General features: G+C 39.5%; 1 protein-coding gene across 2 annotated transcripts; it reads right to left on the minus strand.

Moving 5' to 3' along the window:
- Window positions 1–2,223: 2,223 nt before the first annotated feature.
- coq7 (coenzyme Q7 homolog, ubiquinone (yeast)) lies at window positions 2,224–5,861 on the minus strand. Of its 2 annotated transcripts, none has more exons than XM_046048354.1 (6): window positions 5,654–5,861; window positions 4,950–5,128; window positions 4,260–4,374; window positions 3,758–3,897; window positions 2,648–2,716; window positions 2,224–2,336 (listed from the first exon to the last, which is right to left on the minus strand). In XM_046048354.1, exons 1-6 carry the CDS (start codon window positions 5,733–5,735, stop codon window positions 2,259–2,261), a joined length of 663 nt encoding a protein of 220 aa, XP_045904310.1. In that variant the 5' UTR covers window positions 5,736–5,861; the 3' UTR covers window positions 2,224–2,258. The 2 variants fall into 2 exon arrangements, with proteins under 2 accessions (XP_045904310.1, XP_045904311.1); XM_046048355.1 differs by having other exon boundaries at window positions 5,761–5,851.
- Between the last annotated feature and the right edge of the window lie 10,159 nt (window positions 5,862–16,020).

Consider the following 16,020-nt stretch of genomic DNA (forward strand, 5'->3'; position numbering starts at 1 on the left):
ATGTCATCCTAGAAGTATTCAATTGTAAAATGTAGCATAAACATCGAATAAAAATTTATTTATATTTCATCAACTAAAATGTCACCACGGCATCAAACTCAACAGCGGTGTCTTCAGTGAGTAGCCTGTTCTTATAAGATAGCTATGGATTCAAAATCCAAAAAATAAAAATAAAAATCTTAGGGGAAAACAGAGAATTTAATAGTGCAGTGTAGATTTGTATGCTTTCACTGCCACTACTGCTGGCTTACCAGAATGTTAAATCTGCGGTACTACAAATCATTGCATTGGAAATGCAAAGTTACATAAAGTAGCCAAGTAATCATAAATAGCCCAAAGGCCTACTGCAGCCACCTTGTGGTAAAACATATGAATAAATGGTCATTTAGACCTATCAGTAATAAGCTAATTTAGACTAATAGGCTGTGGTACCTGCATTTAAAGGGCTTTTTCCCCTTTCTGGTCTTTAGATAGTAATGGTTGTCAACCCGTGTTAGACAGTCCAACAGTCACATGATGGTACTATATGAAAAGTCAGGGGATCACCATTGTCATCATATTTCATCCTGAGGGGGACATTACTGTGCGTACCAAATTTAATGACAATCGATCCAGTATTTGTTGAGATATTTCAGTCTGATTTTCGGTCTTCTTGTGGACGGACATTGCCATCCCTAGAGCAAAGCTGCTAGCATTATTACAAATTACTTCAACTATTAATTCATTACAGGCTGAGTTTCTGTTGATCACCTGATTGACTGATTGTTTCAGCTGTAGATTGAAAAGGGTGTGAATCATATGCCATTGTTTTCACGGTCACCAGATCTCAAACCTACTTAACACCAATGGGAGATTTTGAACCAATGTCTCAGACAGAGCTTTCCACTATCATGGTGTTTTTTTTAATCCCTCCAGGGTTCCCCTGGCTGTTTTTTCTTTCATTTGTCACCCATCTGTTCATATATATTCTATAATGGGAGGTTTTCAATCTAACCACCTTTACTGCCTACTAGAGCCAAGAGACAAATTACCATCAAAGCACTGCATTTAAGTGCTATCAGCCCTCGCCACTGGCCATAAATCACTGTATCATCATGTCCCCAGTGCATGAAAAGGCTAAGGCCATGGGTCAGTACTCAATGTACAGTGAGAACAAACTGATATTGGCTAGGAGGGGAATGAACACTTTGCTCAACCTGCTGAAAGACCTAATACAGGGGTTTTCAAAGTGTGAGGCGGGTCTCCCTAGGGATGCTCCAAACAGTTTCAGGGGAGGCTCAGTGAATGGAAGAGAAACAATATAACATAACTTATTGCATTAATTATCAAAAGGAGATCACATAGAATAACCTATATGTGTGAGATTTCAGAGGTACAGTAGTTTGTGGGAACTGTTTTCCCCCCATCAGACAGAAAATAATAAATGCCTTAGGACAGACCTTTTTTAAAACTATTTGGTGGAGTCAACAGTTACATGAAACAGCAAAATAAGGCTATTTTGGCTCAAATGTTGAGTGTCTTTGGGATCAAATAATGTAATCATGATCCCATAGGCATCCAGGAATTGAGCGAAACGAACCAAGTAAACTAAAGGTGTGGTGGTGGGGGGCGCCATTTCCCAAGCTTTGTCTGAGGGGAGGCCCGCAGTCTCAAACTTTGATAACCCCTGGCCTAATAGATTAGGGGCCCCTAGACAAGCCTCTTGTCAATTCCTCTTTCTCAGTGACCTTATGTACCAAGAACAGCTGTGTGAGGGTGCTTAGCAGTTAGGCCAAGATGACAAGTCATTGCTCAGCTTGATATATGAACTATTACATGTCAAACAGGAGAGGTAGGGTAGTAACAATATGTCCTCATTACATGTATTGTAGGCATTTATCTTTTGGTAAGCATAAGATCTTTGCCTATTGTCCTGTCTATTGCTGCACTGGCAGGTACACGATCACTCAGGCATCTTAACAAAGAAAATTAAAATGAAAACTAGTTGAATTACTAAAGTGGACTTGATGAAAAAGTGGTTATTACACCACCTACTTCAACAGTCCATATATTATACAATGTACAAGGCGCAATGTATGTTCCTGTAGAACTGTGAATGTTTATATACAATACTTCTTATAGTACAACAAAGTGATGCATCACAAGATGCTTTAATCACAATGGAGAACTGACAAATTCAAATTATTTTTTTATACAAACCAAGTCAACATATCAAAACAAACATTGGTGGAAAAAATTTAATTATTCTAAATACAGTGTTAGAGACGTTCAGAAAGACATATTGCAGCTTTGCAGCCTAGCTGTATTGCATTTTTTAGCAGCCAGTATCCAGGCACCTAAAACAAACAAAAAAGAAAGAAAACATACTTAGATTGCAGTACTTTAAATGACAGTCATAAAAACTGCGAGGGCAGCTAAAGACTTTTATAAATGACTATTAATAAGTATGTATTTTGTACATATTATTTTAGTGTACTTTAATACAACAAGCAGTCATTTGATCAGGAGCTTGTGAAATCAATCTCTCTGTGAATTGTGCCGTGAAACATAAAATAATATTTGCTAAACCCAAAACATCTGAAACATCAAGCCACACAAACATTATCAAAAAACCAAGATCCAGACCAATTTCTAAAAATATACTTACTTTTTCAGCATCATGCTCCAAACCAGTATCATGATGGTCCATCTCATCATCTCTGAATTCCTTTATAACCTATATAGATACAAAACCATTCATGAAGGTAATGAACATACTGAGATTTCACTGCATCAGTTCTCTGCTTTAACTAAACAATGTCTAGCAGGACGGACAGTGTTACGGATATAAGGTTCTAACTGGAAACAAGAAAGTGTGTGTTGTTCTTTTTAGAGCACCAGTATGTTAGAGTGTCTTATTGACATGGTTCACCATCGACTGTTGCCTCAAACTGTTGGTTTCACTGGATCCATTTTCCCCCTTTCCATTCAAATGAACTGCATGAATCAACCATGAGACCCAAATAGTTTATGTAATATGATAAGGCAAAAGAACAGATGAAGACTCTCTTTGAAGGAGGTCTGTCTTCATGTGCTGAGTGCCGGTTTGACCAATATGGAAAACATCCAGAGAAATATGGGAAAAATCTTGTCAATCAGTCACTGTTGAGCTCTCTGTCAACCTTTCCTATTTACCAATACCAAATCAATTTTAATGGGGAGTTATTTTAATGTGCCGTGATGTGTACAAAGTAAAGACGCTAGTGTGGCTTGGAGAATGTGACCATACTAAGAAAGACCTAAATTTTAACCTGCGACGGTGCCCGGTGACAAATGTCAGTAGCCAACTGGTGATTTAAGTGAAGTCAAAAACACTGAAAACAAAATATATAAAAAAAAATTAAAAAAAATCACACTGTAACTTTGGAAAATACCAATTATACTAAACCAGTATAACTGAACCTGAACCGGCTCCATGCCAATGAATGAAAAATATACAACCCACTAACAATAACATGACACGTTTTAAAAGCAACACGTTGTGCAACACATGTTGACAAAGCTAAATGCAGTCCTGCACTAGCAATCACACCTTCATTTCAGAACTTTTCCCTCTCCTTGTTCTTTATTTTCTTCATCCCCTGTGTGACATAGATGCTTGTTTGTTTCTGTGTAATACTATACCATGACTGAAAAATAACGCCCTTTGTGTATCACCACAAAAGGGCCTTGGCCAATGTAATTGATGGAGTTACAGAGAAAATTATGGATGACTCACTTGTAATAGTTCAGTGTATCTCTCTGGGTCCTTCTCCATCAAGGCTCTTATCTGGCTGTTGTAGTGCTCTGAAATACTCTCCTCCACCGCCACAGTGCAGGCCATGGCCCCCTCTTTTCCCAGCAGTGCGGTGGACGCACCTGGAGTACACAGTTCAGATTTAATAAAGCAACTCATGGCTGCAAATTGCTTTAAAACAGCAGCAGACTTACTTTAAGTGAAATCGGGTTCAAGCTCAGCATCCTGTTAATAACCTGTTTACACTTACAAGTTCTAGTATGTGGGTGGACAAATGTGGCATGAAGACATAGGCATTTTAGCGTTCTCCTACAGCAGATACAGCTTCAACTTTGTACACATTAAATGAACTATGACAATAACCCAAACCAAACTAAACTACATGACAAGGAATCCCAGTCCAAAACAGTGTCAAAAATCACTTTTCTTTTGTGTATTTATGCAACTTTGTGAAATCTGCTGTATGATTATAGGCTGTACCAACCTAAAGCAAACCCAGCGATATTCCAGAGGGGTAACAGTGCTGTGGGACGAACTCTGTTCTCAGACAGAATCTCATTAAATTTCTCAAGGTGTTTCTTTTCTTGATCCCACATTTCCTGGAGAAAAACAAAAATGTGCAGTTTTCAAAATGTATGCAGTTACAATCATGAACTCACACATTTTCCTATTGTTCAATCACAATATAGCAACACAACAAGGTACAGTTTCTCTATGTTTGAGCTTAACTGAAGTCCAATAAGGATAATTTTGGACAAAAAGTCACACAAGGCAAGATTTTTAAGTGAAAATACACGGACGTTCCAGACTCTCCACCCTATGGCCACATTAAATTCTACTTCTAGTGTCAGATCATTCATCAGTGTACAAGAAGGGGTAAATCAGAAGTTAAGAGTGACTTTCATTTTTCTAATAAACAGCAACTTCCTTCTGGAGGAGACTAATCCATTTGGATTGCTTCTGTAGAAAGCAGCCTCATTGGTAACATTGTTCTGTTTGTAGCTCACAGGATATTGTCCAATTATCATTATATTACAATAAAATATTCTGACATTTGGAGCCATCAGTGTGAACTGTTGCCTAGTGCAGGTTAAAGGACAGTGATGTATGTTACAAATAAAGTAGACAAGACGTCTGTCCTACCGCAAAGTTATGTGTCACACACTGTCCATACCTGGATGAGAGGTCCAGTCCTAGACCGACCCAACACCGCCATCTGGCCTGCGTAGATGCGGTTGGCCCCATATTCACCCGCATGGTCCACGCGCAGGATTCGGTCCAACATCTCCTTCTCCTCACTGTCGCGTGGGGGCGGGATCACACTGTAAGCACGTGAGCTCAGCTGCAAGGACACTAGTACACACAGCCCATGGTTACGACGGCATTGAAGTTATATAGGAATTATTGGGTTTAAAGTATTTCCGTACTGGGAGCTCAAACAATCAAACCCTGTATAAGAAACTACAAAAATGTGTTCAGTTTTAAGCTTAACCTAGACGTTGCTTTCTTAAAAATGATAGAGGCAGTATTTGAGTAATTTGTATGGTTGGGAATGTACTGTAGCTACATAGCTAGTGATGTATGTTCTCCTGAAATTATTAATATACAACAAAGTAAATGCCACAGTGTGGGGCAACTATCAGTTAGCTTACAAAATTGTTATGAAACATTATATCCAGTAATGCTCTGGCTTTACTGTCACAGTTATCATGTGACTCTTAAAGCATGCTACAATAACAACAGAAAGATAAGTAGTTATGACAAAATATATATAACACGACATGTGTACATATAAATCAAGATGAAGTGTTTTTAGCATTTTTAGCACTTTAGCTCTGAGCTTCCGCAGCTACAGTAAACTACGGACCTGCTGCTTACCTCTACATTTTAAACACTGGCGAATCATTGCTGGACCGACAACATTAGAGCCGATTAAAGCTGTACGTACGGCTATTTGCATGGTAGTCAGTTTATGGTTTAACTACCTGTTTTATCAAACAAACGCTGAAAAATGAGTAAGCTGTCATTGAAATGTCAGAAGGTGGACGTGGCGCAGACGTCTGACGTAACCGCGTTACGCCGCCTTGCGTTACGTCCCGGCCCCCCTCTTCTCATGCTTGCTAGTGTTTACTGGCAGTTGACATACCAGCTTAGTGGTGAATTACCACCAAGAAATGGACTGGAGTGTGGAACAAGAGATTAGGCATGGAAAAACAAACAACAAACACAAAAGTCGTGATTCTTTGCCTTTCTTAGTGACTGAAGAACGTGATTCCTTTTGATATTGTATTTTCTACAGGGAAGTAGGCTAGTACAAGTTCTATGTATAAATGGATGGCAGACAACTTTTTGCTACTATATACAGAGAAAACTGAGGTGCTGATTTTTGCCCCAGACAACATTACCCCTAAGATCAGGCAGGCCATTGGGGCTCTATCATCCTCTGACGGTAATGTTGTGCGAAATTTGGGTGTCATTTTTGACAAATCTATGTGTTTTAACAGTCATGTTAAATCTGTGGTTCGTTCCTGTTTTTTCCATCTCAGGAACATTGCTAAGATTAGATCTATGGTTTCTAAAGAAGAGATGGAGATGCTTGTTCATGCTTTTATTTCTTCTCGTCTGGATTATTGCAATGTACTGTACACTTGTCTAAACATATCCTCCATAGACCGACTGCAAGTTGTACAGAATGCAACTGCAAGGCTTTTGTCTAAAACCAACAGGAGATCGCACATTGCTCTCTGTGCTATGTACTGATACGCTTTTCTTAATATATAACTCACTCACTGGAATATACACTGCTGCACCTGCAAACCCCGTTGTCAGGATCATGGAGCCATTTGTGAATACAAACACTGAGTCTGAAAAATGCTGATTAAACTAGTTCTGGACTATGCACCATACTGACTAACCCTTCAATTCCTGCTCTATGTTAAGGTCTGCACTTGGCATAGGTATATAACCAGGCAGGAATTGTAGAAATTGACTGTACTATTGTATCAACAATCCACTCAAAACTTATGAAATTTGTCTCATTATGTTCCGAGCAGTCTGTTAGCAGGATGAGTATCACATTGCCACCCTTACTCATGCAATTATAGTACCTTTATTCTTGTTTATGCAGTAAAAGTGTGTACACAGGTCAAAATATGTGTGATATGCAGACCTGTGAAATTTATTTGACCAAATAATCAAGAATTCACTATAATGAACAATCTACAAACAGACACATATTATGTACCCCAGCACACCTTACTGGGCATGTCAAATTTTGAGATGTTACATCCCAATGTTTCTATGTGAATGGAGGAGTTACAGCTGTCAATGAATAAATGTCACTACAGACTAGTAAAATCATCTCAGCTGCTATCAGACTGTGCCAGTTTCTCATTTTGTTGGCCTATGCAGCTCCAGGGTTTGTCACTAGATGGCATTATGGTTATTTAATGTTTATCTCATCTTGAGCATTGCTCAAATTCACAAATAAACTGAGCTATGTAAAATTAGTCTATAGAATTAAGAGCTCAATAATGAATCGGTAGGCCTAAAATATTCAGCATGATGGCACATGCAGCCTATTTTAAAAGTTATGGGGTCAGTACGTGAAGTTAAAAAAAGGGATAAATTTGACCTTTTGGCATTGTTTAATTTTTGTAGCTCATAACTTTTGAATGTTTTATTTTAATATGGATTACTTGAACCAGAAGAAACCACAGGGATCTACAGTATAAACATCCATCTAGTCTCTATAGCTGCTTATTGCTGTGCAGAGTTAGCCAGGTCACTATAGTCTGTCAAAGGGCTGTAGCACAACACAAACAAATCCACACTTGCCAGCCAATTTAGAGTTCACATAGTTCACCTGGCCTACATATCTTTGGCCTGTGGGAAGGAAACCAGACATTTAAGAGAATAAGTAAATACAGAAAATTACGTTTTGGCCAGACACTCTCTGCTTCTCGGTGTCAAACAAATCACAGTGCATCTTTTGTTTAGGCTTGTTACATAACACTAAACCTGACAATAAGCATAGACAAGAAGGCAGTTAAGCAAAGAAAATGAGTGAGTCTGTTGACCAAACACAATCATTGTTGGTGGTCTACAGATGGCAGTGCTGCACAATTAAAAAAGGCCTTCTGAGTTGGTCCCAGTTTTCATTTCATTATTTCAGTTTCAGTCAAATATGTGTCCCTCCAAACACAAACAGACAGCATGCAGAACAATTAGATTTCACCTTTTTCTAATGCAAAAAAGAAGAAAATATGTGAAAATATGAGCCTTCATTCAAAATATTTGTTGAGTTTCCTCTGAACCTTTGCATCTGTCACTGTTGTTCACTTTCATTATATTAGTCAGCATTATTTAGTAATGCCTGTATGACTCCTGTCTGACAGCTGAAAAAAATGCAAGCCTTTCTGCAAAGCACATAAAATAGTGCTGGGATGCAAGAATCTATGGAATGATGGGGTTGACTGCTGCAGAGCTGTGATGGTCATGAGTAAACAAGGCCACGACAGTGAATGGAGGGGTGTGTCGGTTTTGTCTTTGTGTGTTTGTGGTGAGACACCGGTTATGTGTTTCCCTATCTGTCTGTCTGACTGTGGGTGGCTACACATGTGTGGCTGCACATCGGTACATGTGGGTTGCCTTTGTCTTCTCTGTGTGAATGCGTGTGTAGGTCACTTATAGGCAAGGCTGGATTAACAAGAGGGTAAGCTGGGCAACTGTCCTAAGGACCCAGATGTATTGATTATAGCAGCTTTAATGTGTCTCTTGTAAACCTTCCAATGTTATGGAAGTCCAGATCTGAATTGGTGCAGTCGACCTTTAAGACCTTAATTATTCTACTTCTATGTTGCAGTATAATGATTGTTTTCTGGGTCTCTTGGCTTATAATGAAGCTACTATTTATAGTCTGCTGTGTGCACTGTATTAAATACAGGGAAAATAGTACATACACAGTGCAAGGAGGGGAGGTGGGGAGCCAATGGGGCCCTAACAGCAAATTCTTTCCTCGGCCCTTGTGACACGGTGTGAAGAGTCAGAGGATGAATCCCTGAACATCACTTAATTCCCTATGATGTCAGGTCCAGTCGGCCTTTAAGTGGAGCTTGAGACTGGGGCTGGATGTCTGTGGACAGACTGGAGTGTGTCTGTCACACTCAGGGCACATGGTTGAAAGATTTGTGGAGAGAAAACTGAGCCTTTCAACACAAGTGGTCTTCAGAAAGGCTTTGGAGAGCTGTCGGACAGGTGTAACGTCTATCCCCAAAGAGCAACCACTCGCAGACAGATTACTGTGTAACGGATATATGAAGTAATCAACAGTTAAGTCTTAAATTTGGCAGCGCAAGAAGGAAGGAAAGACCAAAAGAAAGTGCATGTTGTCTTGCTCTTGAGTGTTTTGTGACTGATGAGCGGATCAAAGAGCAAACCACAGAGCTGGAGAAAGAGTGACAGGCATATGTATGTCTCTATATACCTGTATGTATGTGTGTCTCACTGTGTTTGTGTAATGTTTGCATGCATCCATGGTTGTGTGTAAGTCTGCACACCATTGCTCCAAGGCTCTGGTCAGACAGTGCATAGCTGTGGTGGGACCCAGGCTAAGTGAGACTACAGTGAGTCAACAATGTCTGCTCTCACTGAGAGGAGACATGATAGGTCTTGTCTCTTTTGGTCCCTGACTAGTGTGGTGGGACACCCAAAGCTTGTGTGTGTGGTATGCATGATTTTAGGTAAAATTTGTTATTTACCAGATGTAGAATATATGACGGCCACATGCGTCAGTGTCTATGCTTACGCACGTAAAGTTGTTCTTGACAACCCTCTCCTCAAATACATTTTTCTTTTCAAAAAATAATGAATTTGGTTAAACGCTTTATGAGCAGGGCCACCCTAAGCTTTTTGAGCACCGGATGATATTTTGCTTCGGGTTCAACATCTCCATCACCTCAAATTGGAAACTTCCAAATGTCTTTGTGGAATTGGCCATGTGTGAGTGGCCAATTCCTTACACAGCTATGTAAAGCCCCACAGCGAAGAAAGCAATGACAATTGAAATTGCCCAGGTTGAAAAAATAATGTGAATTATTCTTTAAACGGGGTTCCAGCGATTTAGAAGTGCACTTGCATGAAGTTGGGGGATTCACAAGAGACTGGTTACTACAAGAATATTAAAATTTGAAGGAGCAGGGGCTAAGATGTCCAGACTTTTAGTCCCCAGTATGGATCAAGCTCCAAACATTCTGGATCCGACTCAGCCTGATAGCATTTTTCATGAAACCCTCCATGTCTGGTAAATGCCCACCTCTTTTAAACCACACATCCACAGTTTGTAACGTAGGCTTTCTGTTAAAAGTTTTTGTAGTCTCTTAGCTGAAGATGAACATCATCAGGGTTACTAGACTTTGAAGCAGTCCCTGCAGAGGGCACATACAGTTGTTTTCACAGGCTGAGTAGTACTCCGACTTCATGTGTTCATCGGTGGAGTTCCCCATTAAAGAAGATTCAGTAAAAGCTGAATGGAAAAAAGTGTCAAACAAGTTATTAAACCCTTGAGTGGGACTCATTATCTGCTGGAGAAACAAACACACTGCACATGCTCCACTTTTTTTCCACATGTGTGTCTTACAAAGCAATCTTTACTAAAGTGTCCTTTTGAATTTTTGAACTCAAAGAATTTGTCATGTCTCTTTGTAAAATTATTAAAACCCTTGCAAAAGTATTATGTACATACTTACCATAGTCACATGTTCAAGAACTTCAGCTTACTCAGAGACATTTTACATAAGTAAAAATGATAGAAAACAACATACTGAAATACACACAACATTAATCACAGATTATAAGGATTTCTGAAAAGGTGAGTTTTGATTAGGGATTTGAACATGGACAGATCTGTGCTTAGATGTATTTGGGGAGAGAAGTCTGTGAAGGTTCTCAGTCATCCAGGTCATAGTTATCCAAGGAAGGTTGAAATCAAGTGAAACCGGACTGGTAGAAGACACTCGAAGACGTTTTGCCTCTCATTCAAGAGGCTTCTTGAGTTGGAGAAAGAGTTCTAGAGGGAGGAAAGGGAGCAGCTATGTTGTCTGTTGTCCCAGGTCCAGTGCTTGGTCCTGATAGGTGGAGATAAGAGGTTGGCATCAGAGCAGCAGAGGCTGTGAGGTGAAGGACATTTATATACACTGGAGTTTAACTAGGACTTTGGATGATCTGCCATAAAAATGCCGCTGCAGTAGTCAGGTCGCTGTCAGATGGCATAAGTTTTCATTTGGAAAAATGAAAGGAAAGAGTTGTCACTTGTCAACAGTGAAGGAACTGAAGGTGTTGTCACTGGGTTCTAAAGAGTGAAAGATGATGCTTTGTAATGACGCTGTGAAGACTGAGGAAAGGGACAGAGACTGGACAGATACACGCATTGTTTGTTGTGATGGCGTAATGAGGAAGATGGGGTGCAACCAGACCACAGGGACGGGATGGGATTCGGGGACATGAAGTTGTAGGCAAACACACAACCAGAGCCTTTGATTAGAGGGCGGCCTCTGCAAAGTATTCCAGCTTCTTTGAGAATGTCCATGGACACAGGTGGTTATTGAGATCATGAAGATCTGAGGTGGAGTACAATGGCGGCATGGTCAGGTTGGAAAGCACTAGCACAAAGCTAGTGAAAGCTAATGACCAAGGTGCACATCTTGACAATCCACAGCACATTTTATGTTCTGATCAGCTTTATTAGCAGCTACTCATTACTGATTCCTGATTCTGATGCCAAAATCTGCCTGCAAGATATCCATCCATCCATCCATCCATCCATCCATCCATCCATCCATCGCAGGGCCACACATAGGCAGACAACCACTCACACTCACATCCACACTTAAGGACAATTTTGGAGATACCAACTAACCTAGCCTGCATGTCTTTGGACGGTGGGAGGAAGCTGGAGCACCCGGAGAGAACCCAAGCAGACACGGGGAGAACATGCACACAGAAAGGCCAGGGCAACCGGGGTTTGAACCCACGCTGCAAGATATCATGCTTCTCTTTTATTTATTGATTTTAACTTCTTCAAGTGTAATATCATAAACAGAAAAGTCCCCTTAGATGACCTGTTAAGATCGGGTTGTCACAACTACAGTTGCATGTCACTTTGGTTTTATTTATGACTTTGAAGGAGTGTTGTTGATATACACATTTGGCTGGACTGCCTCTGACAATATAAATTCTTTAACTGCATGGGTATTTCCCTTGAAAACAAGTTATTCATCCCAAATTGTTACAAAACTAGGTTGACAAATTAAAGTTATGCAACATTGTTTAAAAAAGCAAACCATTTTATGGTTTGGTGGTATCCCTCTGGGAAAGGCAAGATGTCTCATAAAACAGTACAAAAATTTTTTTTCTGATTTAAATTCACCAAGTCTCCACCACCTAACCCTTTTTATAGATGGCTGTACAAGATTAAAACCAGAGGATGTGTGACTTCTCTTCCATTATTGAATTGTTTACACTCAAAAATCTATCTTGTGCACCGTACAGACCTAGTTAAATCACACTCTAAACCGCCTGTTTTCATGGACACTGGAAAGTGTATTTAGCTTCGTCTGGTACAAGTTAAATGGTCCTTGTCTGTCTGGCACTGTTCATTCCAGTGATATTTTTTTTTACACCAAAGGGATGGGAGATAATGTTTAAGTCTTTTTTTTATCTACTCAACAGAAATTAGATGTACCTCAATGACAAGCTCAGCCAAATGAGCTAGTTTATATATAGAATTTTCTTACAACAAAAATTTACAGAGAAAGGTGATGTACTTGAGGAGAAACTTTGTTTTTCAGGGTCATTGTTAATATCTATAGTATAATTGTTAATTGTTAATATCTATAACATAGTATGAAATAAAAATAGTACTTTCAAACACATCTTTTTAGAGAAACAATCCATTTAAAGGGTGTGATAGAAAGCCAAGCAGCCTTTCATTTATGAAACCTGTCATTTAAGTAGCATTTCCTGTTAGCCACAGGATGTGGCACTCTTTTGCTTTCCTATCCCAGCATTTGCTGTCCTATATGGTTTTCCGGAAGTCATTTTTGTACTCTCTGATTTACAGAGTGCAAACTGTCGGTTACCAGTGTATGAGTATATACTGTGGTGCAAATGGCCTTGCAATAGGAATTTGAGTGATGAGCACTACTATTGAAGTTTGGATACACGATATGGCCAGATACTTGATGCTTGATGATTTACTGTAGTTTATGTTGCTCATTTGCAACATATGATTTAAATGGAGGAAAATATTGAAGGATAGTGTGGATGCATAGAAATAATGACATGAGTTTCTAAATGTATTATCATGTTATTCAGTTAAGTTGGTTTTCAGGTTGGGGGGTTAAAAATTGCTGATGTAGTTCAAGTTCAAACACAAATCTGAAAACACTTAGTTATTATTTGCTTAGGTGCTGCTGGGATGGTGACTATCACATATCACATATAGCACATATTGACTGCCTTTGTTGCTGTTGTGAAACAACCATGACGCTTAAAAGCTGGCAGCAACCCAAAAGACCTAAAACAAGAAGCGAAACAGACCATAAGGCTGTGGCCAGTTGTGGTAGTCAGGACATAGAAATATGATATTATAACAATAGCAGAAAGTCCGCTGGTCATCACTTCATCATTTTACCACATTGTACAAATCCCATTTGTTTTCCACCCTGAAAAAGACAATGTTTTTACAGCACGCAGGGAGTGGATGATTCTTTAATAAATGTCACAACCACAATCTTGGCCTCCCCCTCAGATTTTCTTGGTGATATTTTTAGAGGGCCTCGGCCCACAATCCTCAAGTGGAATTGTTTTTGTTGATGCTTGTCTTACCACTTCAGTGTGGTGACTCGTGATGAGTTGGTGCCTCCATACGTCACGCGAGGCCAGAGTGAGTGGGAGTCAGGCTCCGGGCTCTATTAAGGGGAGCCAGTCACCCAGGTTATTGGGCAACTAGTGACGGAGGACCGTCCCGTGTATTTCCACTTGCTGCTATTTTAGGGTAGCAGCAGATCTGTTTTGAGTTTAGACAGAAGCCACAATATCCTATTAAGGATTGTTAAAGTAATTGAGTAGTGTTTACTCAGAGGCCCTGCCTGGTTAAACTGAGGCTCCCGAGTCTCTGCAGATGCTACCAGAGACAAATTAAGGCAATGGATAGGTTGATGGATGGATGGATGGATGAAGGACAGATGACAGATATATGGATGGATTGGATGGACTAGGTGTAGAAAGATAGATTTCGAGTTGCAGCAGAAATGAGCAGTAGCAGTAAGAGAGTTAACCTCTGATTCTTTGCCTGCTGCTGCACGGGCTTCGGGCCTCCTGGCTCACATTCAGCAACTCCACTTTGTTTAGAGGCTGTCTAAGCCTGGTTGGACTGTGGCTGGGTCAGCTGTGAGGCACATGCAGGTCAGACCCAACCAAAACTCACCACTGGCTGTATGCCTGTGGCTTGAATTTAGCTCTTAAAAAAGATCGCCTTCCAAATTATCCTAAAAGAGTGTAAAAGTTTTGATCCATCAACTGTGAAATGAGTATATGCTGATATTATATTTTAAAATGTTGACATATTTGGTTTATGGAGATCCAGTCATTGAAAACCTAGCTGCCTACCTACTGTAATGAAGATAATTAGTCATTACATAGAGAAATAAAGAGCTCATGTCACACTGCTTCATTTATTTTCAACTAGCAGCGCCATTATACTGACAAAACAAGTGACTTAAATTTTGGTCAGTGGAAGAATATATATCAGATAAACTCACATTTTTGGCCTTTGTTCAGTCTCTCATGCATCTTTGTAGACTTTGTAGGCAAAACCAACACTCACTTTCATATGGTTGCTGTATAAATAAATACGACCTTTAGCACTCCAAAAACTGAATGAACTCATCATCAGATTTCTGGAACCCAAACTTAGAGTAACACATGATACATGTCGATGTACTCCAAATGGCTGATGCATTGCCAAACGGGTCTGCCTGTCTGGGAATCTGTGATGAAACTAACGAAGTGGAAAGCAGACGTTGTTTTTAGGAAACAATCACAGTTTCAGTGATGACTGTTTCTTTGTGTTTCCTCTTCTTTATTACAGTGATAATATCATAAGAACTCATTAGATTTATAACCAATCAGCCAACACAGTCCATCCTTATATTTGACAAAACATAATATTTTCCCACCCAAATTACATGCACATGGTAGATTATTAGTTTTGAACATATAAGCATATACTGTATAAGCAAGCACAATAAAAGCAAAACAAATAACTGACATTGAAGTGTTTATTTACAGTGTTTCTTTGAGAGAGGGTGCTCCAAACCAATTCTGCCATTCCTCTGGCTGGCTGTTGTTCCGCGTGGTTTTCCTCTGAGGGGTAATCACAGCACAGTCTCATTCAGACACCTTCTGGTTCCAGCTGACACAATGATGGTAAGCCATCTGCTGTCTGAGAAGAAAAAGAGCATCTTTACTGTGTCTGAGGTTTGGAGATGTCAGGTTGAGATTAGATTCACCAAAAAAACAACAAACAAAAAAAAAATCTGGGGCACAACAATTACCTTTCTAATTCTAAATTGGTTATGCAATCAAAGTGTCTTCTAATGTTGCGTAGGGCTAAAATTCAGAGTTAGCATCATTTATAATAATAATAACAATCCTTATTTGTAGAGCACTTTTCAAAAACAAGTTACAAAGTGCTTTAACAAGTGTAAAGAATAATACAAAAAAAAAAAATTTGTCCTGAGAAGAAGCTGCCAAAGGACAGATTTGGGGCTTTTCTGATGAGCTTGGTCCTCCTAGGAGGATGGGACATGTGCTCTTGGCTGACTATAGGAAGATGAAAGAATGTGCTGATAAAAGTGTTGACACCTCTGTTCATTGTACTTAGAGTTTTTCTCCTTTTGACATGATGTGCGATTCCTTGTGCTTGAACTATGATTGCCACTGCAGATAAATCTTCTGTGGGCTAGTGTGTGCAACTTCCAGCAGAGCTCTTCACATCTCTTTAGTGGAATCTGCCGTTCTGTGACAAGAAAGATAATATAATTTGATTTATTCACACTGTTGAATCCTTTATTGAAATCATATGAAGTGTAATATGATTTTTTTTCATACTCTTTCAATAACTTTTGAAATCGTTTATGATTATGTCACAACTTGAATTATCTCTGCTTTTGAATAACTCCCAA

This window comes from Micropterus dolomieu, linkage group LG04, assembly GCF_021292245.1.
Source record: "Micropterus dolomieu isolate WLL.071019.BEF.003 ecotype Adirondacks linkage group LG04, ASM2129224v1, whole genome shotgun sequence".
NCBI classification, from domain to species: Eukaryota; Metazoa; Chordata; class Actinopteri; order Centrarchiformes; family Centrarchidae; genus Micropterus; species Micropterus dolomieu.